Genomic DNA, 27,006 nt, shown 5'->3' on the forward strand with positions numbered 1-27,006 from the left:
CCCAACCAGAGGCAGAAAGGGGGTCAAAGAAAACGCAAATTTTGTTGTTATAAAAAATTAATGTTTTCCTTCCAGTTGTAACTTTTGCAATTTGGAAATGACTCATTGCATGGCACGATGGATTAAATGAGATTAATCAGAAAGCTCTAGTTTTTATTGCTGTCACGGTTTGGTTCTCCTTCCTGTTTTATTTTGCAGTTTCATGTCTCTTGTGTCCCTGGGTTAGCTTCACTTCCTGCCTTGTCCTGTGATTGCCTGATTGTTTCCACCTGTGTCCAATCACCTGCACCTCCCTAGTGTATTTAAGCCCTGTGTGCCTGTTGTCCCTTGTTGCGTCATTGTCTACGTCAGTCGTTGTTGGACCACGTCTCAGTTTTGTCAGAGAATAAAGAGCATCGTTTTTTTGCGAATCCTGCGTTTTGGGTCCTGCCTCCGTCCGCCTGCACCAGCACCCACCCTGACAATTGCATCAAATACTTAGCTTTTGCAGAACTACTTTGTTTTTTATTTGGACGACAAGGCTCATTAAATACCGTCACTCCATGTAATTGATAATGTCTGATTTAAGGCTCCATTTATACCTCCACACTAGTCTTCTTCCTCTACTTTAGGCTGCTTTTGATTTCACCTAGCTATTACCCGTCGGTCACAGCAGTGTGCCGTGGTATCCAGACCCATTTCCCGCCGGCTTGCTTTGATGCCCACCAGCAGGTTGTTGTCAGTACTCTCCATATACACCATACACTTCTTTAGAGGGCTAATTTCACGCTTGTTGAACTTGAAGAACTTGAAGAACTGCATTATTGACTGTTGTTTTCTACTTTCTTAATAGTGGTTATCTTTTATGACTCAAAATGGGCAGCAGGGCTGTAGGGAATCTTTTCCCCTCCTCTTTTCATTAAGTGCCAAGCTGTTTTTTGTTTTTATGGATGTGTAAAAAACCTTTTTATTAGGAGACCGATCTACACCTCTCCGGCTCTGGCTATCCTGTTAACATCATAGCTGTGACTTGGAAAATATGTGACCTCATGGTTAATTTCAGCTTCAAAAAACGGATCTAGAGCAGAGTTGAAAGCCAGATGTCAATGTGCAGTGTGAACGACTGTCATACATCATCATACGGAACATAATTTAAGCAGTATGTGAATCGCATAAAAATAAAAACCTGTCCAATCTTATTCTGCAGTTGGTGGGAGGGGAGTTTGACTTGGAGACAAACTTCATTATCCAGGATGCAGAAGGCATCGGCTGCATGGTGGAGCTGTTGGGGCACTGTGACGTCACGTGCCAGGCTGAAGTCTGGAGCATGTTCACCGCCATCCTGCGGAAAAGTGTCCGAAACCTGCAAACAAGCACTGAGGTCGGCCTCATCCAGCAGGTGCTGCTCATAATGAGCTCGGTGGATGACATGATAGCAGGTATGATGATGGCGTCAATGGTAGAGCTTGTGCTTTTATTTTCCGAGGGATTATTGTCCAGCAAGGGGCGAATACATGGGTTATGTGTTCTTTAATGTCAGCTTTCAGTCAGGCAGCTAAATGTCTATCTCTCTAGAATCTCTATTTCGAGTTACAATCCACTGGCAATTTTGTGATAAAGTTTATGGATGAAAAAGGCTCATTTTATTGGTGCAGATATATTGACAGACTAAAAACGAACCGTATCAGTACGGTGGATATTTTCTGTGGGAATGAGGGATGATAATTTATCAACTTTTTAGCAAAAGCTTTTTTAAAGACACAAGGAAGCTTCAAAATGCACGTATTTGAAGCATCTAACCAATAACCCATTAAAAAAACAACAACTAGGGTTTGCCAAAATGTTGACTAATGTTTTATTCTATCAATTCTTTGAGACATCAGCTATTGCAAAAGTCAATGGTAAAGTTTTTCAAATTGGATATAATAATTCAGATAGTTTAATGCCTATAGTAGCAAAGACAACTTAATGCTCTATTTTCTTCAAATAAGTATTTGTTTATTTATAGATTAGGAATCATCCACAGGTGGTAGTCGTCCCTGTGTACTACTAGTTTAGAAATGTTGTTTATTTATTAAATGAGCCCCTTCAATTGTTAAACAGTTTAAACCTTGTGTGAGTTTATAAAAAATGTTTCAGCTGATGAGGAAATCTAAATGTATCTTCCTGCAATTTTACTGTGACTCTTAAGTCCAACAATTTATCATCCCGAAGACTGAGGCAGTTTCCATATAATTGTATTGTACTGTGTTAAATATAATTGAAGTTCTCAAACAACCGTTTTGCTTTAATTAAGCTTCATCCAGAGTTAATTTATTATCTCAGTTGACAAAGCATATGACTATGTTTCACCCCGAGGACCCCCTGTGTAGTGTGGATAAATTATAATACCTGCCACATGCAGCTGCATATGATAATCGTCCTTTCTTTCCTGCTTCTTCCCTTGTTTGTGTGTGTGTGTGTGTGTGTGTGCATTTGGTGATGCGTGCATGCACGCTATCTTACGTTTGAAAGACTTGCTAGTGGACATGTTGGGAGTGCTGGCCAGCTACAGCATCACAGTGAAGGAACTGAAATTGCTGTTCAGCATGCTACGAGGGGAAGGAAGCCTCTGGGTAAGTGAGCGAGTTACACACAAGTGTGTGTTAGTTTTACACAACATGAGTTTCCCCCAAAGAGCCATCACACTGATCTGTTTAGGGCTTGTTTTGTAATCGACAAACTACAGAAAGAGCGATTGAGGTAATTGACAGTGTATTGACTGCTGTCCTATCGATTAAAGAAAGCCTTAAATGTCTTGTTATTACACTTTTTTTTAATCTTTGCCACCTGTGCAGCCCAAACATGCGGTCAAAATGTTGTCGGTGCTGAATCAGATGCCCCAGAGACACGGTCCAGATGCCTTCTTCAACTTCCCTGGTCGCAGTGCAGCAGTAAGCTTTCACAAGTCTCCTCACTGCAATCAATGTTAAATTGACACAAATGTGTGCTTTTTTTATGGAGTATACAACAATTGACAATGAATGCACAGAAAAATAGTACGCATTCTGTACAGTAATGTTCAGGCAGAAAATAAGGAATTGGACGTATATCAAAACGTTTCACTCTGATAGTGTAGTTTGATTACCTAATAATAAGAAAAGCAATTTCAAGTGTTCATTTAGATGGAAACTGCTCCACTGGTAAAGAATATACATGTAAATTGTGTTAAGAAGGGGTAAACATATATTAAAGGGTTTATAGAATAGCATAGTTGAATAGTATAGCCTAACCATCCCTGTGTTGGGGTTGATTGACCAAATACGATCATTTGAGCAAGAAAATAAGTCAGCACAGTAATTTCTTTAAATACAATTTCTTACTGATTGTTTAAGAATTGTTTTCAACAATCGGTAAAAATCCTAAAGATTGATAATGATCTAATAATAAAACATTCCCCAAATGACCCTTGCCGTCATACAAAAGGGCAAAAATTATGCACAAACTGTGCATATTTTTTGCAATAAATCATCTAGTGACATTCAGGATGTCCCCACATATTTGTAATTTCAGTTGGGTTGTTTTATAAGAAAGAACGTTTGAGTGAATATTCTCAATATTTGCATTATTTTAATGCATAAAAGAAGCACAACACATTCCTACTATGCTTCCTTTTGGTCACTTTTTAGACCTTTAGTGTTGTGTTGTGCTCTGACTCATAGTGCATCTTATAATGTGGTCTAGAAAAGGCAGTGCAGCATTTAAAAAACCAAATGGTCTCTCATGCCGTATAAATGCAATCTCTTTGTGTTCCAGGCCATTGCTTTACCCCCTATTGCTAAATGGCCTTATCAGAACGGGTTTACATTCAACACCTGGTTCAGGATGGATCCCTTAAATAACATCAACGTTGACAAGGATAAACCATATCTCTACTGGTGAGTAAACAATTACTTACTTTTGTGCGCTCCGTGTTCCCAATGTCTTAAATACGTGCCTAGCTCTCTCACAGGGGAGCATTACGACACCAGAGAGAAGAAAATTACACTCTCCTGTTTTCCATCATTCTAATTGCTTAGGTATTAGAAATCATTCCCTCTCTAGAGAGTCTTATCCAGCAGCTTTATTGACAAAACAATACACTGTTTTATTGTATTTCCACATCCAAACAGATTTTGACTGGAACTAGTATTTCAAGGGTAAATTAGTTTCATAGACACACATGCTGGCAATATTTATGAAATGCAGGCTTGTGAAATCTCTTTCCAGATAATTTTCAGGAATTACAAAAGAGGGAGAAGAGAATTAGGTGAGATTATTGGAAATAAAATCCATGGAGGCGTGAGCTACAGTCATCACTGCAGTGGGAGGCATTGTAGAAGTATCAAATTAGATTTAAATATCTGCCACATTAGGCCCACATGCCTTCTCTTTTAAGGGCTTGTGGGTAATTAGTGCTAAAATCAATATCTAGAACGTGCAGTGATATTCAGTCGCCACTCTTTGAGTTTATGAGAGGAGCTTGGGAGAAAAATTCTCAATTCAATGGAACATATGAACGGTGAAGAACTGTGGAGAGAAATGAATGACAAAGATGAAAAGGTAGATTTGGCTGACATGGAAGCCTGTTCCCACTAATTGGTCAGAGATAACGGTATCGTCAGCTCTATCGTCTGCTGGCTGCCATTGCTTACCTGGATCACACAGTTTGAATGAAAGAATTGACTCACCTTGGTAGGACTTGTTCGGCGTCTCTCTGATGGGTAACATCAAAAAGAAGAAGGAAAAAAAGAATTATTGTTGGTATTCATACGGGAGAAATTCAGTCTCTGACAGAGTCACAAAAATGGCTGAGATACGGCGAGCTAATCCTGTTTTTATGCATCGCTCCGAGGGCCTCGTAGCTCAGGCCCTGTAGACAAATAAAAGAACGGTATCTTCTGAAGCGGAGCAGGGTTGCTGCTTTCCACCTGATGTGTAATCACAAGCCGGCTTGTCCAGTGGAGCGTCGCTGCCGGCTTCCGCTGGCGCTCGGCGTGGGGCTCTACATCTCTCTGGCCCCGCGCGCGGCCCACAGTACTAAAGCCAATGCTCTCTTCATCTGCTTTGTCAAAGAGAGCGGTTGTCTTCGATGGTCCCAATGCGCAGTGGTGGTTGGAGGCTTTGAACAGAGTAGCTTGCTGTGGCCCTAAAGACTGTGGGAGAGTAGTACATGTTAGTAGTACAAATGATGTTCAACACAAGAGAAGGAGGAGAGGAGGAGGACTAGTGTAGTATTGTATGGTGGCTTCACGTTCGTGGGCTGTACGGAGTCTGCTCATATTGTATAGAGGTGACACTGTTGACCGAGCTGACATATATTTTATTTGTGGAAACAAAGCGATTATCCATCACTAAATGGGTTAACCTGGTTGTCTGTAGTTGTTGCCTGCTCTATTTGCAGGAGCTTTTGGTCTCACAATTTCCCTGCTCTTGCTGGTGATGCTAAATATCATAATTCTCACAAGAATTGTAAGAGTTACCGGCTAATTACTTCTGCTAATTGACTTGTGTCTGCGTAATACGAGGCATTTATAAAAATGATGTTTGCCTCAATCTAATCCTCGAGGTAAATGTGTTCATTGCTTTGTATTATAGCACAGTATTGTAAAAGAGGGCATCTAATAGAATGTTTAGTAGTTGTTGCTTCTAGCTTTATGACAAATGAATTCGGTGGACCCTGTTAAGTTTGCAGCTTATGACACGTACTATGCATTTTTCTGTTTACAGCTTTCGGACCAGCAAAGGCATTGGGTACTCTGCACATTTTGTTGGCAACTGCTTGATTGTAACATCGCTGAAGTCTAAAGGAAAGGGTTTCCAGCATTGTGTGAAGTACGATTTTCAGCCCAGGAAGGTAAGAGCAGATTTGGCTTTCACTCCTGTGTTTTCACCTTGTGTTATTTAGACCAGGCATTACGTCGACACATATACCTGAAGTGATTAAAAATACCAGAGGAGTCTCACTAGTGTAATTGGATGTAAATGAAGATGGGAGAATCAAACTTAATTTAGCATGCGATGTTAGTAACGAGCTGCTCCTTTAGAAGGAAAGCCGGCTCAAAGCGTGTGTCAAACAATTAGAGCCTTCACATAACACCTGGGAACAATCATGTATCCAATTCTTACTGCAACGGTGCAGGTGTGGTTTCGCAAAAGCTCTTAGAAGATAAAAGATGTTGAATTAAGTTTTTAATAGATTTTGGGCTCAGACCATCTGCGGATAAGTGTCATTCTAAATGATGTGTGGGCAGCTTGCACACTTTTCCTCTGCCATGAATCCTCTTTTAAGTGTCTTTACCTTTGTGTGCAGACACATATAATTTCATTAGGCTGCTCCCATTGCCCTTCATGGGTCAGACTAATAAACGGTGGACACACGGTCACAGGTGATGCTGTGTATTGGCATCCTAATTGTTTGAGTTTTCTGAGCCCTATTGCCATATTGCTTTCATGTAATGTGCAGTGCCGGAGGTTTGAACGTCACATCTTGTGTTCTTGTAGAGCCAAATGCAGACAAATAGCTTAGATCGTTAAAAAAAATGGATTTCTTAGGTTGAACATCATTTTGATTTAGTTCTAGAGTTGTTTTGAATTTAATATTTTAATATTTTTCACTTTCATATGTTTTGATGTTTGGGGTCCTATCTTTTTCAGTTCCACATTTTCTATTTTCAGACTGAAATCTTATTTTATAAGGTTTCAAATTTTTTTTTGAAGGGATCAAATTCTACTTCAGAGAAATCATTTACCAGGTGTTTGGAATAAATTGGATAAGTAGATCAGAACTCCAAGTAAAGGGGAAAAAAAGGAACCTTAATCAATGTTAAATCAAAAGAACTGTCATGAGTGCGACACCTGCTGCATTAGCAACATGGTATCTAATAAAGCTTCGGATGGAAACAGAAAACCTAAAAAAGTCAGATGTGTTGTTGTGAATAAACTATAATAATCTACAGCTTCTGCATCCGCAAATATGAGCAAAGCAAAGTACTACTCACACTACTTAACATACTGTATGTTCCACTTAACTGACTTTGTTTAGTGGCACAACAAGTAAAAAGGGTTTACTGCATATAACATTATTTTTAGTTGAAATAATTGCCTTTTGATTGGCATGTTAATAATAACTGAATAACTACAGGGAGCGTCTAACATGGCTTTTATGCAGAGGGAAAATGACTTGTCTTGCCTCCTCAGCCTTTCCTCTGATCTATTATTCACAATGTTTCAATGCTGCATCCACAACATTTAATAGCAAGCCTCGCTGCTATTGCTCCTTAGTAACTTTTAAGTTAATCGGAATTATACGGTTGACACAGAAACGGATCCAGTGACGTTTTAGTAAAGTGGGGTCAAATAATTTAAGCATAAAGATATTCTTTAATAATGACCAACTTGTAATAAGTGACCTGTTCTATAAATCGCTGACTAAAAAAAACTCTTCTCACTTTCAGTGGTACATGATTAGTATAGTTCACCTCTACAGCCGCTGGAGGAACAGTGAAATCCGATGCTATGTTAACGGACAGCTTGTTTCTTATGGAGACATGGCATGGCACGTCAACACAAATGATGTAAGTCATTTTTTTTTTGCTCCTACTTCCTATTGGCTCCCTTTCTTCCCTGGTCTTGATGATTTTCTCTCAGGAATGACTGAGGCTGCCACATCGTCACATCTCATGGCTGGAGATGGTATGTGCAAAAGGGGTTTTATCACGTCAACATGGATTTTGCGCAGATATACAGCAACTGGTATTTTAGTTATTGGTGTTTCTGCAGTAGAGAGTGGGGGGATTGACTCTGAAACATTTGACCATCCGATTAATACCGAGAGAACAATGAATAAATGGCAGCATGTTCTGTAAATATGTGAACATAGATTCCAGCAACTGTCTGATGGAAGTTATCTTTTTTTATCTGTTTTTTTTTTGTAAGATAGTTGCACTTTGAGCCAAAAAAAGGAAACCTGGTGTTACCACAGCTCACGGAAACGGAGTTAAGAAGCAATTTTCACTTGTAGAGATGAGAAATATTTCCTAAGGTGTGCTTCACACTATCTGTGTATTCAAGGAAGGATCGCGCAAATGACAGCTTGAGACGTGTGGTTCATGAAATATTCCACCACATTAAATAAAGCTACTTTGACGTGTGATGGATAGTTTTTTGACGAGAAATTTTCCCACACCAAGAATAAAAGGGAGCATTTTTCTGATGTGGATTTTATCCTGTGACACTTCAGGAGCAGGTGCATCTCTAATTTACTATAACTCAAACATCAGACACGGCAAAATAATAGTTTAAATTTGATAATTTGGACCAAGTTACAGGGTTTCAAAAATGATTTTCTAAACACAATGATCTGTGTGTTGTGTTGGCTTCATCACCAACCCAAGAGAGAGAGGGGGAGAAAGAGATAGAAGGAGAGCAAGTGAGAGAAAGGGAGAGATAGCGAGACGCACAGCATCAGAAAGACAGCAACAAAAATTGTTTGAAAAACCATGTTAAATGTGGAAATGTAATTTTTGGGCTTTTTACTCAGTAAATTTAGTTGAAAATATGTTTACAAAATGTAATAAAACCGTGAAGTGGAAAAGTAAAGTGATATGCACTTATTTTATAAATAAAAGCAATTTTTTTTAATATAGAGTTTATATATTATAATGCAAATCATTTAAAACACCAAAGAACGACCCTATTTGGTTTTTGATTTTGTTTGGGGGCTATGGGGGAATGAGGGGGCAGTTGGGGCGTCTTACAATGTCCCTTTAACCTCAAAGTGGGCTCTGACAGAAACGTGAAGTAACAAGTATGGAAACCTTCTAGACCCTCACAGCTTTCCTTGATGGGGATTATTAAAGCAACTGCTGCGATCATCTTTTATGCAACAGAATGCTAAATGCAGTCAGTCTCTGGTATCGTATAGATCAATTGAAAGCCTTTTTATTTGTTATATTCTATTCATTCATTCAGGCTCTGATATTATGACCTAGATGTTTATAGATTTTCTTACCTGTCATAGTGTTGTTGGTCACCTAAAAACACTTTCTGCCATCACTCTGCTCTTTCCAACCGAGTGTGAGAGGACCTAAAAGTCCAAGGCTAGTTATCATATGAAAGTGTGATCATATGAAAGTGTGAGTACGGTATCATCTGTAAACAAATCTGATGTTATTTTTTTTCCCCAGTAACACTTGTATTGTGTTAACCTTCATACTGATGGGTATGTTTGTTGTTGAGTAGCTGCTGCTAGTTATCCTCCAATTTGATCCTGATTGCAATCACAGTACATATTCTTCCTGTCCCAGAGGTAACATTTCAGTTTCATATCTTTGTAAATCGGGGACATTGTTTTCCTCTTTCTGATAGGGAATTGTCAAGGTTCACACTGAATCAACACAATGCTGTTTTGAATTGTTATATTGACACAATACCATTTCTTAGAGAAATAGACAAACCATATGGGCAATCAAATGTTTAACTTTTTTGCCCTCTACTTCCCTGCTCTTTGTTTGGGAATTGGGTTTTGTTTATCCCTTGAGTCTCAAAGTGCTGCCTTTGTTTTCTTTGTCTTGCAGAGTTATGATAAGTGTTTCCTTGGGTCCTCGGAGACAGCAGACGCAAACAGAGTATTCTGCGGGCAGCTAGGTGCCGTCTACGTGTTCAGTGAAGCCCTCAATCCTGCACAGATATTTGCAATTCATCAGCTTGGTCTTGGCTATAAGGTATATGTTCTTATTGGTGACATAACTAGATTAAATGTTATCAGTCTGTATCACATATCAATTTGTGAAATCAATGCTCTATGCCCCTGACAAATGCTTTCCCACCGAGATAATCAGCTGCATAATTTACAGAGTAAATTAATAAAAATAATGGCACGAAACACTGAGGGAAGCAGCTCCTGAGCTGACTTATGTCCGCTGCAGCAGGTGTAGCACTCTCAAACTTCTCAAAGAAGGAAAGTGATACATTCAAAATAGAAAGATGCTAACACACCCTGAGGGGGATTTAACTGTGAATTTGTTTAATCCGAGGTTATTCTCATAGACTGCTCTCACACCCTTACTGTCTCACTTTTCCTGGTAAGCCCTGTACTCTGTCACAAATGGAAGATCCTTTTGGACACAGGATATGACTCGCGCAGTTTACAATCTTTTTACACAGGATCTGTCTTTTCTCTCGCAAAACGATTCCTTTTTATGGCAGGAAGGACAATTTGTCATTGATATTGTAAACACTTTGAGGATTGCAAGATGGATGTTTATGATTAAAATCGGGTCAATGAATGTCCGGGGATTCCCAGGAGTCTTTGTTTGCTCTTTTCGCTAATGGCAGTTGACTTGCCATTTACCTCCTTAATTGTGGTTCTAGACCTTTCATTAGAGAGGTAGCACACGACGGAGCAATCCTCCGGCTTTCACACAATAATGAAGAGCGCGTCCCGGGAGACAATTACCCGCAATGAATGGTGTTGGTAATGGTGAGAATGATAGAAGCAGCCAGGTGAGTTGCAGACGAAGGTCCGAGAGTTGTCAGGCCCACTGATTGGTTGTTGTAGTGTAGTGCTGTTCAGGTTTCAAAATGCCTCTCGGTTTTAATTGATCATTTCCTGGATGGGTCTGTGAGCAGCGGATCATGGTTCCTGTTTGTACATTGGACTTAATATCTGTTTCAACTTCTCTGCTCCGCTCCACAGCCAGAGGGAAAAAACCCCATCTAATCCAATATATGACTTATTTATTATACTCTAAACTGAGACAGACTTCCAGTTATTTAATTCAAAGTATTAACAACCTTTGCAGTATATTGCCTTCTCTATGACTTGGAACCTTCCCATTAGGAGATAACATCAAGTGACAGGGTTGGTCGTACGCACAATGAGGCTGACATGCTGTCACATCAGACTGCCAGTCTTCCCCACTGTTTTAGCCGAGTTCATAAGCTTGGATGAAAGTCTGAAAAAGTGTGATCTGGAAGATTCATACAAGAAAATTGCCTCACAAATTGTGTGTGATGTGCCTCGGGATAAGGGAAATGATTTGCACTGGAAACTGGCAAACACATTATTTCCAAATGGTTATTCTGAAAAACTAAATAAAGTCTGTCACAATAGTATCCAAAGATGGCTTCACTGAGCACAAAATATTAGTGATTTAGTCGACTAGTCAAAACAATTAGGCCTTTTCATATGATGCACTTGGAGTTATTTCTGCCTTTGCCCTCTATCACTCCCACCATATGTGCTCTCCGTGCGTCAGATTGGCCCATTGGATTTGTTCCAGCTCTGCTCTGCAGTATGCACCATGGCTTATACTGTAGACGAGACCAGTCCTGAGCCTCCCTTGTCAGGGAAGACTAACGTTATCTTCAGGTAAAGGCCATGCAATAATACAATAATGATGTAGAATATTATATGACAAACTCACAGATGAAAAAATATTTTTAGAAACTATACAGGACAAGAATGTAGGCTCTTTGCATTAAAGAAGCAGTGCCAATGGAGCACCAACTTGTTTTTATTAAAGAAGAAATAATGCCACCAATACTAGATAATGTTAAACGTTTGTTGTAAAATTTGCATTGGCACATACAGTACTTGTGGGGAGGCAGTGCAGTCATGAGACAATTAGTACATTGAATATCCCACAACAATTACATCTGCAACGTATGCTTTCACAATTCTTTAGACAAAATAAGACCGCCAATAGGTTGAACATGAAGTGCTACAGGACCCATGTTGGGGAATCAAATTCTGGTGACTGATGGAAGCTTATGCAGCACTTTTTGTTTGTGATTTGTATGTTTATTTTCTTTGATTAATAGCTCATTGTTGACATTTTAATGAGTAATGGTAGAAACAGGTCTTTGCATGCTCCCAGATGGCTGATGCAAACACAAGGCATGCGGCGTGTTACGTGAGCGTGATCGCTCTCAAGTTTTAACAGCTTTTGACCAAATAATCGGGGAAAACACCCAGACTGATGAACTTGGCCTTTAGTAAAGATCAATAAATTTGCTTCCTGAACATACTTATCCAACAGCAGAAAATTCATCTGCTATCAGAAAATCCTGTGGCTAGTTCAAACAAACCTCACCAAAGTCGGCTTCAAAGCGCCCAGATGTTATCCGGACGCCACCGGATATGATCATCGAATGACTGCTTTCTCACAAGCCTAAATGAACCCTTCTAATCGGTGAAATTATCCTCAGTTTGTTTCTGAAATGAGCGGATTAGGTGTTCAAGCCCAATTGAGCCCACTTCCCACTTTAACAATGCGTCAATACTGGGAAACCATTATCGAAAAAGTGAAAAGTAATTGGCAAGGTTTACATTACTGAGTACTGTTCTGCTTGTAGCTGTGGTAAGACTGCAGTTTGGGCTAGTCCCCAGCTTTTGAAATATGTGCCTGTTTCTTGTAGAGAGTTATGTTGATGTCGCTGAAAGCCCTTGGCACTTGGATAAAACGGAGGCAACTGTGATTCTCCATTATGAATGTCCCGTGGAATGATACTGCCATGCACCAGGGTTTGCTAGTGTTGCCACAACCATTTAGATCATTATTTTCACACTGCACCAGGGAACTGGAGCTTGTTATCTGGTGTCACTTGGGTTTCACGAGTAGGAACTTTTGAAGGATGTTAGAGATTTCATGATGAAATGCATGCTGGCTGCCGTGTGGACTTGATCATAGCGGATGAGCAGAATTGCTCTTATGTCCTTTTTTTATCATCTGCCTGAACATGTATGTCATTCGATTTGTCTCAACTCTGAAATTTCTCTACTACTACTACATTAATGCTGCCACATTAAGGCCACATACACAGTGTAGCTATACATTCATTTGCAGCAATATTGTGAGGGATTGATTAATTTACTCTAAATCCAATACCTAGAGGACCATATTGTAGCATCATAAAACAAACTTTGTTAAATTGGAAACGGCTTTCAAAGCAGATCTATGTATTGATGTGCAATATTTCTAGCAAGTGATATTTGAATATATAACACTTTGCATGTTTCCTCTAGTCTAAAGCTCTTCATTCTGAGTACCCATAATCCTTGTTAAATTGACAACATGATTCAGCTCACCTTTTTATCCATTTACTCCTCTGCTAAAAGCAAACAACCCAGATTAAGAGGCCTTTCAGGCAGGTGCACTAACCCAGTTCACTTGTGATGCATACTGTATTTATCTCCATTTCCTTTAGTACCAGGCAGTTGTTTCCTCACTGTCACTCCAGCTCTCTGTGTCTCTCCTTATCTTATCAACATCTGCTTGCTGTTCGCGAGACATAGAGGGAAACCAAACCAATTCATTAATAAATAAATCTTTTGAGTAGAGGTCTTGATTTCAGTATTAAGCATATTTCATTCACACGGCATTGACGGATTAATTCAGGTCATTTGTCAGCAGCTAATTGATTGAGTAAATTAAGACTGGTCTGTTATTGATCAGCTATTCATTGTGTCCTCCATAATGAATGTGTTGCTGAGCCATTTGCAGTTGAAGTTTTTTTGTTTTACAGCTATCAAATGCTAAACTAAAAACCTTTGTCATTGGTAGATCCTGATACATCATCACTGTAATCATGAATTCATCAGCATTATTTCTTTATTATAATTCAAAAGGGTCTTGCCCCTGGATGCTCGGCCCAGTCTGGGGCATGAAAATAATGAATTAGTCAGCTATAAAATTAGTCAGTTAGCAAACAGTTTAAATTTTTTTTTTACTGTAACCTCACCTTAAGGAATTTCACGAGATGGTTTTCTGGCTTGTCTGGCTGAAAGTTTTCCTGGTCTCTTCCGGCCATTTGGTGCCAATTTGGAACCAAAATGGATGACTTGTCACTGTCCCATCCTAAGAGTAAAAATTAATGGAGAAATATTAAAGCTATTAAGCTGAAAGTCAATCCATTTTCCCTTTTAAAGTAAATCCTCCCTTCTATAAATCTTATCCTTTACTTTTAGCATACGATTTTCAAGGTCCGTTATGCATTGAGCATTTTGAAGCAGTTCCTGAAGGTCTGTCTATGTGAGACCACTGCTTTGTTCCAGGACTTTCTGCTTGTAGACAGTAGGCCACCTCTCCAGGAACGTTGTAGCAGCATTACCAAAAATCAAACCAAAATCCTGTTCAATCTGATAGAATTGGTTAAACAGAACATTATACCATTAGGGTGTAGCATCATGGGAGATTTGATAGCATCATCCAGGCTATTGAACAATAGAAAAAGAATTGTCATGGCACTGACAAGGCAGTAGAATGTTCACATACCAGTCCTTTCATGTCCAGGCATCTTGGGAATGCTGTGAATATTTCAGAAGACTTCACTGGGTCATTAACCATGTTTTGCCAATAGGTAAAGGTCTGCTTCATCTTCTCCTTAACAGTTGCTTCCTCAGCTGAATGCTTCATAAGCGCAATTGCCTCACAGCACAGGCTTTCTGTAGTTTTCCACTCTGAAGGTGTGTGTGTGTGTGTGTGATATAGAATATATGAATATATCTGAAGAGGAACTCTAAAAATCTAGAAATCATACTAACATGTAACTGACTATAATAATATAACTGCAGACATCCCTTATTACTAAAGAAATGCAAATATTTCACATTGTATTATGCACACTAGAGTTACAGAAAGGGTGAAACAAACAAGCACAAAACAAAGAGAATTATAATAATATCTAAATGGAAGTTGAAAATAAATCGCATACATTCAATTGTCTTGCATATTCAAAACATGTTGGATTGTCCAAGTAGTTTACGTAAATACAAAGTCATAAGTTACTCACCATCAAGATTTCGGTCTAAATCGGGTAAACAAATCTCTCGCACACCGAGGTCTTGTTTCTTTAGAAGAAACTCAAACCCACCCGAATCAACTTCTGTCTTCGTTTCATCACAGAGTATTTAAGTCATAGAGTATTTTAAGTCCACGGTTGAAAGAAAGAGAGAAAAAATAATATAAGACAAGCTCAATGATGAATTGGTTGCAGAAAAACTGCAGTTCTATGCAGAGTAAATTATTGTGTTACGGTAAGGCAGGTAAACAATCCTCTGCAGTTGTTCCTCCTAATCATTGATCTCTGCTAGAAGATTGCCATCAAACAAAATCCAAGGCTACAGCTTAAAACCTTAAACCTTCAAATCAAATTGAAATGAAAATTGCTACCCATGGCACCAAATTACATACAAAATCATGTTCTACAAATGAGACATAAAGATGAAATCAGTCAAAGTTCTACGCTGCAAAATAAAAATAAAATATTTTTCTATTTGATTTCTATAAGTTCCCTTTTTTCTTATACCTTTCACCTGTGCTTATTTATTAATCAAGATAACAGTTTGCATCCTTAACAAGCAAAAACATCAATCCGTGTTGGTAGTTGCAGTGTTAAAGAATGATTGGGATGGAAAGCATTGATTTTTAATAAATAGCAAATTTGTGGTTGCTAACATATAAACAAACATCAAAAGATAACACCCAAGACACATTTATGGGGTCCATGTGCATGAAGCGCAGACTCACTCTGTCTCTGTTTCTTATATTTTTCCCCAGAGCACATTTAAGTTCAAGTCAGAAAGTGATATCCACTTAGCAGAGCATCACAAGCAGGTTTTGTATGATGGTAAGTTGGCCAGCTCCATTGCCTTCACCTACAATGCCAAAGCCACTGACGCCCAGCTCTGCTTGGAGTCATCGCCCCAAAAAAATGCCTCCATCTTTGTGCACTCACCGCACGCCCTTATGCTTCAGGTTAGTCGCTTGATCCAAGCCCGGTATATCCCATTGATTTCTTCATGCCTGTTAATTAACTCATTGTCAATACAAAGTTATTTTTTTTCTACTTTTTATTATCCTCACAGGATGTGAAAGCCACAGTCACTCACTCCATCCACAGTGCCATCCATTCCATCGGTGGCATCCAGGTACTCTTCCCACTCTTCGCTCAGCTGGACTACCATCAGCTCAACGACAGCCAAGTGGAACCCTCTGTCTGGTAAAAAATAGAAATGTTGTTACTCCACAAATGAATTTCACTACCCATCAGCTAATATGTGAATTAGAATTTTACTGGGGAATCATTGCATTTTGCAGGTTTTTGTTATAACTATGCAAGTATCTATATCATCAGCATCTTCTAATTGTGATGCAAGAGATTTGTGAATAAGTGTCCCTATTCTGTTGGTGTTGTGGTTGCAGGCAGTACAATTAGAGTGTGGAATATTACAAATAGGTGATAAAGTCTCAAAGCCTAATTTAGAGCAGGTAAATGTGAATTATATCACATACTTATTTCTGCATTGTGTCTGTATTTCAGCCTTTTGTACATTCGTCGATATGTACACTGATACTAATGCATCCGTGATACACCAATTCATGCTTGAAATACCAGCTGAGTTCCAGTTTCCATTATCATCTCTACTCTTTGATTCAAGACTCCTCTCAATGCTGTCATCCTGAGCTGGCCAGTCCAGCACTTTCCCGCTGTGCTTTTCATGGAGTCTGAGCTCTGCTGCTCTAATCCTGTGTTAGTTCAAGTGGCAGCAGTACCAGATAGACTCGGCAGCTGCCACAGAGCACCACAAACCCCCTGATGCCCAAAGCTCACTGCCTCTGTAGTTTCCTCTCATCTCCGCTCTCCGTCTCCTCTTTCTCCCTCGCTACCATGTGGAGCGTCTTTTTACTCGCTCTGTGTAAATCTCCCCAACACATGATTTTTGGCTTGTCTTGGCTTTAAGATTGAGGCTTTGCCACAATTAACTCTGTTACGTTCTTGAATCTACTGTGGCTTTTCCCAGCAGCTCGCTGGAATACTGACATAAAAACATTAATTTATTCATAAATTCATTCCAAACAGCATAGATTTGTATGCTCTGCCAAATTGGGAGGAAGCTGTGCTTGCAGAGAAGGATCATAGGCTGCACCAAAAGCCGACAGAGTTGACTGTCGATTGTCTCCTCTGCTGAATTATGGCCGAGTAGTGGGACCAAGGAGCCACTTCAAACTGACCAGTTCGACCAACACAATTGAACACACATTGGATGCACGAAAGTGAAAGTGGAGCATCTTTGGTCAAGCCTGCACAGAGTGATTGCGTCCTTGCGATTGTTGAGCTAGAGCGAAGGCCACCAGAGGATGTGAGGAAAAGCCGATTAACAAGTGTCAGCGAGCAAGACTGTCGTTCAGCCAAAGGCTTCAGCTGAGAAGCTCTCCACCAAAGAAAAATGTCCTCAGTGCGGTGCTTTTCTCCTATGGACCCCCCGCCCGACCACTCTGTACCTCGAGAAACCAGCCAGCCGGGTCTTTCTTCTCAATTGAAGAGAGAAGAAAGTGGCGAGCTACAGTCCACAGCTGATTGCTGACCTCTGAAAATGACCTCACTGTCTGCTCATGCTGCTGTAGTAGATAGAAATCTCCTTCACTCACTGATATGTGTGCGTGTGTGTGTGTGTGTGTGAGAGAGAGAGAGAGAACAGGTATTTTATGAAATGTTATCTATTTTTGTTTTGCAGTGCCACTCTTCTGGCTTTTCTGGTCGAACTGCTCAAGAGCTCTCTGGCAATGCAGGAGCAGATGCTGGGTGGAAAGGGCTTTTTGGTCATTGGATACCTGCTTGAGAAGGTTTGGTAGAGCCTCCTTTACACATTTGCAATTGTCTCCCAACGTGAAAACATCAGCCTTTAGAAACGTGCCATTTTCTAAAATAGACCATTTTATGCTCACCCAAACAGTAACCGTCTTGTTTTTACTTTTGCTCTCAAGACATGATACTGGAAATCCCAATACCTATAGAGCAGTAGTCTGAGCGTAGGCTACCCACCCAAGCACTATTTTTTTTTTTCTCATTTTGAACTATAATTAGAAAACTTAATTTTTTTTGACACGCTTCTCACTAAAAAGCCGATCGCCTTTTGAGACTTTTTTTTCACCCGTCCCACCATTGAGGTAGACTGGATCTTGTCTGCACTCTCCAAGCCGTGTCCACAGTCTGATCTGAGCAGAGTCCCGAATGTGTCTTTGAACTAAACGGAGCCGGTGGCAGAAGAACACAAGGGGGCTTCTCTAGCCCTTTCACTCCCTCGGTTTCTCTCTTTCCACATCAATCTTTATTTACCCGTTTTTGTGATGCAGATCTAGCAGCTTGCCGGCCTCCCCAGAGTGCTGGCTCTTTGAGAGCCCTGAGAAATGACTCCACTTTGTCACTCAGTGACTTGCCTGCCTGCTGGCTTCAGCTGCTGTTAACTAACAGCCAGCCACAGTCGGCACCTGAGAGCTGCATTCCCGCTGCCTGGTTTCACACTTTCACATATCGCACCATCTGTTTGTGATCTGTTTATGCCACACCTTCCCCTCTCCCAATGCCTTCATTTTTTTTCCACTGTCCTGCCCTCACCAAGCCCCCACCGGGGCAGAGAACAGGTGCCAGATAGGAGCGGTAAGAATATTTCTCAAAGGAAAACCCTCTGCAAAGTCAAGCAACTTGACTGAAGATTTTTTTTATGTCGTCAGGATATTTGTTCATCCGTCGGCAGGTTCTAGACTTGTGAACCCAATATCTCAGGAGCAAGACTCAAATTGACCATAAAAGTTAACTTGGACTAAAGGATGAACTGATTTTAATTGAGAGGGTTAAAGGTCACTGTGACCTCACATAACAGAAATGCCAATTAAGATTTCTCACAAATGTCTGATAGTATAACATGAGGAAGTGACTAAGCAGGTTAATATGCAAACATGTTAACCGTCTGCTACAACCTCATCCTTTTTCTTTGTGTGACACTTTTGTGTTGTTTGTGTGATTCCTGCAAAGAAACAGTTAGTCATCGATGTGTGTTGCTCGCCATAATGCAGTCAGTATCGGGAAGGATAAATACATGCTTCTTGCATTAAAGGCTTGTCGTTGTTATTCATATTAATTAACATGCCTTTGTGCTTCTCCCGACAGTCATCCCGTGAACACATCTCCAGGGCTGTATTAGAGCAATTCCTCTCTTTTGCAAAGTATCTGGATGGTCTGACACATGGGGCAGCACTGCTGAAGCAACTCTGTGACCACATCCTGTTCAATGCCGCCATCTGGATCCACACCCCTCTCAAGGTGAGCTCCTGCAGGTAATGCCCATGCAAGAGACGGTGAGTTGCATGTGAGATACAGTGTATCCGGACCCTTCCACCAAAGAAGGCTGTAGTAATCCTTTGGCTCAGCATCGCTTCTGTGAAAACGAGAAATTAAACACATGCTGATTCAACACTAGTTTCAGATTCTACATTTGCCAAGTGTCAGCAATTATTAAAACAAATTAACGGTCAAATATAATTGCAAGTGGATATTCAATGAAATTTAAACTCACAATAAGGAACTCAATGTTGACTCAATTAAGATCTGAGAATATTGTGCAGTATTATTATTAAGAGTTATGACAGTTTACATTTTGGTTGGATTCCAGTACCAAGTATTTTTTTCAAGTTCCAGACTTGTTGTCCACATCCTCCCCCTTACAGTCTTTTTTTTTTTTTTAAATAATGACCCTTGAAAAAAGCGGATGAGGTGTATATCAAAGGAGCTGAGTTTTTGTGACAAATACATTTGCCTCAGGAATGCTGCTTATGGGCCAAGCCATGAATAAATAAAAAGAGGAAATAAATACAAAGTGTCTGGAGGCCTGCCGGCGACAGTCCTACAGAAAAGCGCATGGAGAGAGAGGGAGAGAAAATGAGAGAAACATTGAGGTAATGAAGTGGGTTAGAACAATTTTAGCTACAACGGCACAGATAACTACAATGGCTCTTTCCCTCAGGACATGCCACATCTCTCCCTTTCCTCAAACTACACGGGGTAAAGGGATCCAGCTGTGTGAATGATGACAGTATACTATACACATTAATTACATGGGCCCACTGACCTTGACCTAATAGACAAATAATATTTTGCAGTTGCATTTGACTTTCTCTTTCTCATGGAAATGAGATAACCACCAGCCTGGTTTTTATTACATATGGGAAAACCCCCATAGTATTTATAGCTGGAACGGCTATGGTGGAATTAAGGATTCTTGTCAGGTCTGTTGCTATTTACAGAGGACATGCCAATCATAACTGAACAGAGTGGATCTGCGCAGTTATGAAATGTAGCACTATAGGGTCAGTGGCCATGCCTACCATACACCTGCAAGGATAACAGGCTTAATATGATGCAATCCACCATAGTGACATTTCTTAGTTTGTCTAAAATATTCTGGGATTTTATTACACTGTGCTCTTAATAAAATGAATACATTGATGTGTGTGTTCCCACTCCAGGTACAGCTCTCTCTGTACACCTACCTTTCTGCAGAGTTCATTGGTACTGCAACCATCTACAACACGATTCGTCGCGTGGGCACAGTGCTCCAACTCATGCATACGCTAAAGTACTACCACTGGGCCACCAACCCTGCAGACAGCAGCGGCATCGAACCACACGGTCTCGGTGAGCATATTTATCATTTTTTAAGCAGTTTATTTTCTTACTTTAATATGATTTATTTTTATACGTACCCGTTTAAACTGTATTCCATCCATCTCATCCAAGTAAAGTGCTTTGGAAAGGAAATTATTATGAATGAACCAATCACAATCATTGTGTGCAGTCACTATCCTGATATCAAAGTGTCCTCGTGAAATAGCAGCAGTTCCTCCACATGTCAAATGACTCATCCCCACATGGAAGCACTTTGCTGTCAGCTGTTAGGACCGTGGCCATCACTGGAGATGACAGTGAGGCGGCCACGCCACATCAATACTGTCATCACACGGGGAGGGTCTGTGTGGGTTTCAGGCCTCTGAAACCTGGGCCGGTACTTCGGTGGGCGTCTTCTCTCTACGAAACAACCGTCCTTCACATACGTCCTTGCAGGCTGGAAGGTTGGAAGAGAAAGTGTCCTTGAACAGTTTCCCTTTTTGCTTTCCATCATTCTTTTCTGAAACTGACATCTGTTGCAGTGTAACGGATGTTTTACGATGCTACTGAGAGCTTACTTTATGCCACGGCCTAATGAAGTCCGCACCCTGAAAGCAGTGGTTCCCAACCGGAGGGGAACGCCCCAAGGAGGAGGAGGAGGAGGAGGAGGAGGAGGAGGAGGAGGGGGGGGGGGGGGGGGTAGTAGTAAAGTATGAAAATATAACTAGGCATATCCGTCACTTGGGTTTAAAGCACTAAAGGGAGGCCTTCGATATTCCTAAAGCATCAAAGGGGGGCTGGGCAGGAAAAGGATAAGATTGACAGGAATCCTAATTGATTAATACAGTGGTGGTGACTTCTAAACTTAGCTGGGATAATATTGGCACGTGCATATATAAATTGGGTTAATCTACAGGGCCCTCATTCTCATTTTTCATGATTTTAATTTGGCCCCACCTGCACGTGCTGCGTTCCCTTTTCCCTCACAATGCTGTGCAAGCAATCTTAACAAGACGTAATAACTGATGAAAGATCTTGTTCCTGGACTTTCGTGTTTTGGTTAACTTTCAGATTGGGGTCTGCTTCAATTTATCTTCGCGTTATTTGGCAGATCAGTTTTTCCATTCTAATCCGTCCAATGTGAGAAATGACTAAACAAAGAGGGAATACGCCGAGCATGATGAAGTGTTCAGTTATAGGGACAGAGAATACATAAAATGGAGCTTCCCCAGCTATATATATTTTTTTTACCTTCGGTGTTAAATAATAATAAAGAGTGCTATCAAATTAATTACAGCTGGCACTCCCAGAAAGATGCACATTGCTCAACTTATTTCAGTCTGTGACATGCGCCCACAAACACATGATTCGTCTCAATCTCAACCACCCTCCCTTTTTTTTGTAGTCTATGACCTGCCTCTATTACACTAAATAATGAATTATCAATAGATGTGCAACCATGCTCATTTCTAGTTTTTTCTTTTTATAATTACAAGACAAATCACCAGTGACAGACACATGGGTGTTTGAGATGAATAATCTTACTACAGTTTGACGAGGACTTTTGTGAAGGCCTTCTTTGTGATTGATTAATTAATCTCATGTATGACACAAACGAAGAACAGTTTGGCACATGCTCTTCTTTCAATGCTCACTTGCTTCAGATTTATACATTTACATGTGAGAAGTCCACAGGAGATGGCTACAGAAGCCCCGAAAGGCAATGAGGAAAACAAACATTGTGGGGATCCGGTCTGATCTAAATTGTTCTCTCACCTGTGTTTAGAATTTAGGTTATGATTTTTAACCCTAACCCTTTTTTCATTATAAAAACGCGTGGGGATGTTTGCACACACACAAGGCTGAAGGGCCCTAATTTGTCAATACATATTAATACAAATTGAAAGGTTTGCAGGGCACATTCTTTTGTGAATGGATTACTTTACTATCATCATCCGTTATAAGCAACAATTAGATTCCTGCTTTAATCACACAGACATGCATAGTTATTTCAATAAACTTTCTCTCCTTGTGCCCTTAGGATGAAGCAAGTAAAGCTTTATGTGATTGAGAAACAAGAGCTGTGCTGCTGAGCATGATTGGTTGTGAAATACTTGGATGCAAAGGTTGTGGAAGTAATGTTCTTATCACCCTGTCCATGCCGGTCTCTGTCCCTGCACCTGCTTTTCCTCTCTCCTTCTATTAATCACTGTCGGCATGCAGTTGCACTCGTCCCGCTACCTCAGAGAGCCTCATCATTGATTACATCGAGGATAGTGTTGTGTCGGCTGTCGTTGTATCTGTCATCATAGCAGTGTCCTTATTTGAAATGAACATATGTCCAGCCAAGTTGGAGGTTGGAGTTTATCGGGGCTGAGAGGAGAGGGAAAGATACCGGGCCAATTTTCCCTGAAAGGCTGTTGCTGTTGTATCCTGCCAAGTTGATGCAATTTAATACCACTGCAAATGTAAAAGATTTTGTCAATGTGTTTCTACCTGGCTTGCTGCACAGGATGAATACGCAATGAATGAGTATATGCCAGATTTTACAGCCAATAGTGAGTCTTTGTGCGTTCTGCTAATCTCAAGGGGATTCCTGCTTGTATTGTTGACAGTGCTAATTTATGCAATATCCTGTATTTTCTGATGTGTGTTTCTGTGTGAATGACCTAGTAGCTCTATCTTGTATTGAACCTTCTCTTGATGCAGCCCGTTGGTGTGCTTATTCGGTCTACGTGCACATTTTCTTTGGTGAAGAACAAAAGATCTCGGCATAATAAATAGGATCTGACCCTGTCAAAGTGAATCCTTGTGCCAACCAAACCAATGCAGCAGCAGCTCTGTGATATGGCATTTAATCAATGCTTTCTGTCATTCTATTTGCGCGACAAACATACACCTGCCGACAACGTCTGTCCCGTCAGATGTTGAATGAGATTCATGACGGAGATGGATTGTGATGTCGGGCCAACATCAAGCTGGCAGATGCAATTGGGGTAGTTTTAACGAGATGCTGGCCGGTCTGATGGGAAGGTGTGACTGTGGTGACCTTGTGGCTGGCCGCCTGAGCATTATGATGTGCCCAAGGCAACGCTTCTGGAATACACTTTGGATGCAGTGAAAATGATTAATAAACTCCAAATAACTTCCACTTTGTGCTATTTATATACTATATATTTTACTAATTTTGGATGTGCACATTTTTCTGTTTTTACAAAGTGGAACATTGTGGCACACTCCCTGTCCAGGTTGTTAGTAAAACCTGGGAAAAAACCAGTCATGTCATGACAAATCTAATGATAAAGTGAAGAAAAGTCTTTGAAGGAGTCGCTGTTTTGTCTGCCTTTCATTTAAACCTCCGCAAGACATCAATGAGAGAGATATTTCAGGGCTAGGTTACCCATCAGAAAGCATAGCAAAGGAAAGAAATGACAAGAAAAGATTATATATAGACAAGACTGTCCTGTTTCTAAATAGGAAAACTGGAAGATATCTGATTTGGTTCCAATGCTTTCTCAATTGTGTGGCTTCTCTCTCTATCAAACTACAGATGGTCCACGGCCGACCCAGAAAGAAATTATTACTCTGCGGGCATTCATGCTTCTCTTCCTCAAGCAACTCATCCTGAAGGTATATTGCACCTGTCTTCATGCCTCGCGGCTCCTCACGTGGCTTGATTTGAGAGGCAGGAAGGAAATACGGAGATTGTCAAACATTCCACCATTCTGCTCTTCAGGGAATTCAGGGATATTATTTATGAGTTTTTATTTTGAAAAAAAGAATCTGGAAGTAAACCAGCTGTTTGCGGAAAATAACTTCAATCAATTAAAGATACCAAATGTGTTGCTTATTCCTTTTGTTCTTTTGCGACTCGGTCATTTCGAGAACCCTCTGTTTAATTCTATCAGATAAGAAACATAGTGATACTCTTTGTATATTGGCAGACATAATATACCTTTGCAATACAATGACCCTTGGCCAACTGTTTTACTTGTACATCATTGAATCTTTCGTCTGTTTTCTATTCTCAGGACCGAGGAGTGAAGGAAGACGAGCTGCAGAGCATCCTGAACTATTTGTTAACAATGCATGAGGTACTTGAGTCCATACCTGCTGCAGCTGAATTAATTCAGCAAGTTAGTGTGCCACTTTACTGCACAAAGCTACAAGGTCACATTCCATCTTCAGAAAGCTAGGTTTATTTTTTACAGTATTTAAGCTTACCAGCCAGCTGAACAAATCATGCCTAGGTGTATTCTACTATCACAGGTGATACAGTTGTAAAAGATATACTGCACATTATGTCTTTGCTGCAGTTGCAGTAAGAGCGTACACCTCGAACAAAAACATGATTCTCTTTCTTCACATGCTCCTTTTTCAATTTTTCTCTCCTCTTCTGTCTGCAGGACGAGAATCTGCATGACGTGCTGCAGTTGGTGGTTGCCCTCATGTCTGAACATCCAGCCTCCATGATTCCTGCTTTTGACCAGAGAAATGGAATACGGTGAGCCCCTCTGGGAAAGGCACAGAGGGGGATGTGATGAAATATAACTAAGAACCTACACACTTGGAATGTTACTTGGTGCCAACATGAAGCATGAATAATACACAATAATACAAGTCCAGTGAGGGAAAAAAGAAACCTATGCATGGAAAAGTAACAACATTAACATATCGATTTCACAATATGACACTGATGATCCAACCAACCGCATGTGATCCTATCAAATAAAGATTAACACACTGTAGCACCACTTGTTCTGTGAGTTCTGAGGGATTCATTGTTGATGGGCTTCTCCTTTCCACAACTGCTCTATATTTGATTCCGTCAACACAATGTGCTGTTGCCAGCTTCTGCTGCTTGTGTCTATTGCAGTGTAATCTACAAGCTCATGGCCTCTAAGAGTGAAAGCATTCGAGTACAATCCCTCAAAGTCCTTGGGTACTTCCTCAAGCATTTGGGCCACAAGTAAGTAACCTTTTTGTTGTGTAGTCCATTTACACACACTCTTAACATTTTTTTTAATAAATTGTCCAAATATTAACAAATTGTCATGTTTTTAAGAATAGTCTGTTATCTATTTCTCTTGTCTTCTCCTGTGAAAAATGAAGCTAGGATAATAACTTGGTTACCAGTTTTTTGTGAAACACATCAAATCCTGCCATCAAGCCCTGGAACCATTACTTCACATAAGAGAATGTCGGTAATAGTGAAATATGAAAGTACGTCTGTGGATGTGCAAGCATATCTTCGCTTTGCTGCACGTTGGGGAGGGGAGACAGTGTCCAGGGGTGGAGAGCTTAAGAAATGTGGGATGCAGGGATGGGCGGAGAAGACATGTACTCACAATGGTAGGGCACCAGGTGTTCCTGAAGCCTGCTGATGGAAAGAGGGCAGACATTGGCCCGTACAACCCCCACGCACATCAGTAAGGCCTATATCCTCCTCAAGGGACATTACTTCATGAAAGCCTGCCTTCACCCCTCACTTTAATAGCTTTTATACTTTGAAGCCATCCCGCTCACTATGAGCTGTAGTCATATCCATAAACAAAGGATTTGTCTCTTCTTGTTTTTTAGGTTGAATTTGTCATTTTACTTTCATTAGTTCAGTGATGTTTGATATTGTTATCTGTGTGTGGTTTGATGAGTCAAACGTGGTAAATGTATGGGCCCTGGTATGATTTGATTTATAAGAGTTTATTCTTTTTTTCAGGGCTGCAAACAATAAACTGAATGAGTACAGCAAAAGAAATGTGACATAATAATAAAAAAACATAATCCATGTCAAGTATGTAGTTGTCGAACCAAATGTGCCTCCTGCTGAAGGATTAGCTCATCCTTGTAAGAGCAGTGCATTTATATTAAATGACACACAGAGCTTTACAACCAGAAACGTCCTCCCACTGTACCTGTTTCATTGAGCAGAATTGTAAGTTCCACCTCAACTTGCTTTGCATCGTGCCCTTTTCTCCAAAATTTCCATATTTATACAGTTGAGAGAAAATGGAACATGTCTCCTAAGAGGCCAATTTGCCAGCCTCTGCCATAAAAAAAAAAGAAAAAAATAGAAACCATTGGCAACGTATCAGGAAAGTCCCAACTTGGCTTGAGGCAGTGGCAGCAGCTTTGACAGCAGCCCTTATGCTGTTTGCCGGGGTAGTTTGTTGCTGTTTAACCCATTAACCTGTGATATGCATCTGTTGTAGCATAGAACCCTTCTTAGTGACAGGCCAACTTCGTTATCCTACAAACCTCCAATGGAATTTCCACAATTTCAGACAGCAGGCAATTTCTGACACTTTCTGTCTCAGGAGCCCAGCTCCCCGTGGGTGAGAATAGGGAAGCAAGCTGTCGGCACTAGCTGATCCTTTCAGTGGCTTAGGGAGCTCTAAACCAGTCACTTTGCCATTATGTGTGTGTTTGTTTGCGTTTGTTTATCCCTAGGAGAAAGGTGGAGATCATGCACACACACAGCCTCTTTACCCTCCTGGGAGAGAGGCTCATGGTGCACACTAACACTGTGACTGTTACCACTTACAACACTCTGTATGAGGTAAC

The 27,006-nt window shown here is 40.5% G+C and overlaps 1 protein-coding gene across 1 annotated transcript in view; it reads left to right on the plus strand.

Moving 5' to 3' along the window:
* The window catches only part of nbeab (neurobeachin b), a 171,721-nt gene that overhangs the window by 34,929 nt on the left and 109,786 nt on the right, over positions 1–27,006 (plus strand). The window contains exons 2-18 of the mRNA XM_037469312.2: positions 1,187–1,418; positions 2,494–2,594; positions 2,817–2,912; positions 3,775–3,896; positions 5,728–5,854; positions 7,455–7,574; positions 9,576–9,722; positions 15,561–15,758; positions 15,869–16,002; positions 17,519–17,627; positions 18,952–19,104; positions 20,307–20,475; positions 23,996–24,075; positions 24,477–24,539; positions 24,852–24,949; positions 25,322–25,414; positions 26,893–27,001. Of these exons, the coding sequence (XP_037325209.2) occupies positions 1,187–1,418; positions 2,494–2,594; positions 2,817–2,912; positions 3,775–3,896; positions 5,728–5,854; positions 7,455–7,574; positions 9,576–9,722; positions 15,561–15,758; positions 15,869–16,002; positions 17,519–17,627; positions 18,952–19,104; positions 20,307–20,475; positions 23,996–24,075; positions 24,477–24,539; positions 24,852–24,949; positions 25,322–25,414; positions 26,893–27,001 (2,151 nt within the window). The remainder of the gene's footprint in view (positions 1–1,186; positions 1,419–2,493; positions 2,595–2,816; positions 2,913–3,774; positions 3,897–5,727; positions 5,855–7,454; positions 7,575–9,575; positions 9,723–15,560; positions 15,759–15,868; positions 16,003–17,518; positions 17,628–18,951; positions 19,105–20,306; positions 20,476–23,995; positions 24,076–24,476; positions 24,540–24,851; positions 24,950–25,321; positions 25,415–26,892; positions 27,002–27,006) is intronic.

Source organism: Pungitius pungitius, chromosome 3, assembly GCF_949316345.1.
Source record: "Pungitius pungitius chromosome 3, fPunPun2.1, whole genome shotgun sequence".
Classification (NCBI taxonomy): Eukaryota; Metazoa; Chordata; class Actinopteri; order Perciformes; family Gasterosteidae; genus Pungitius; species Pungitius pungitius.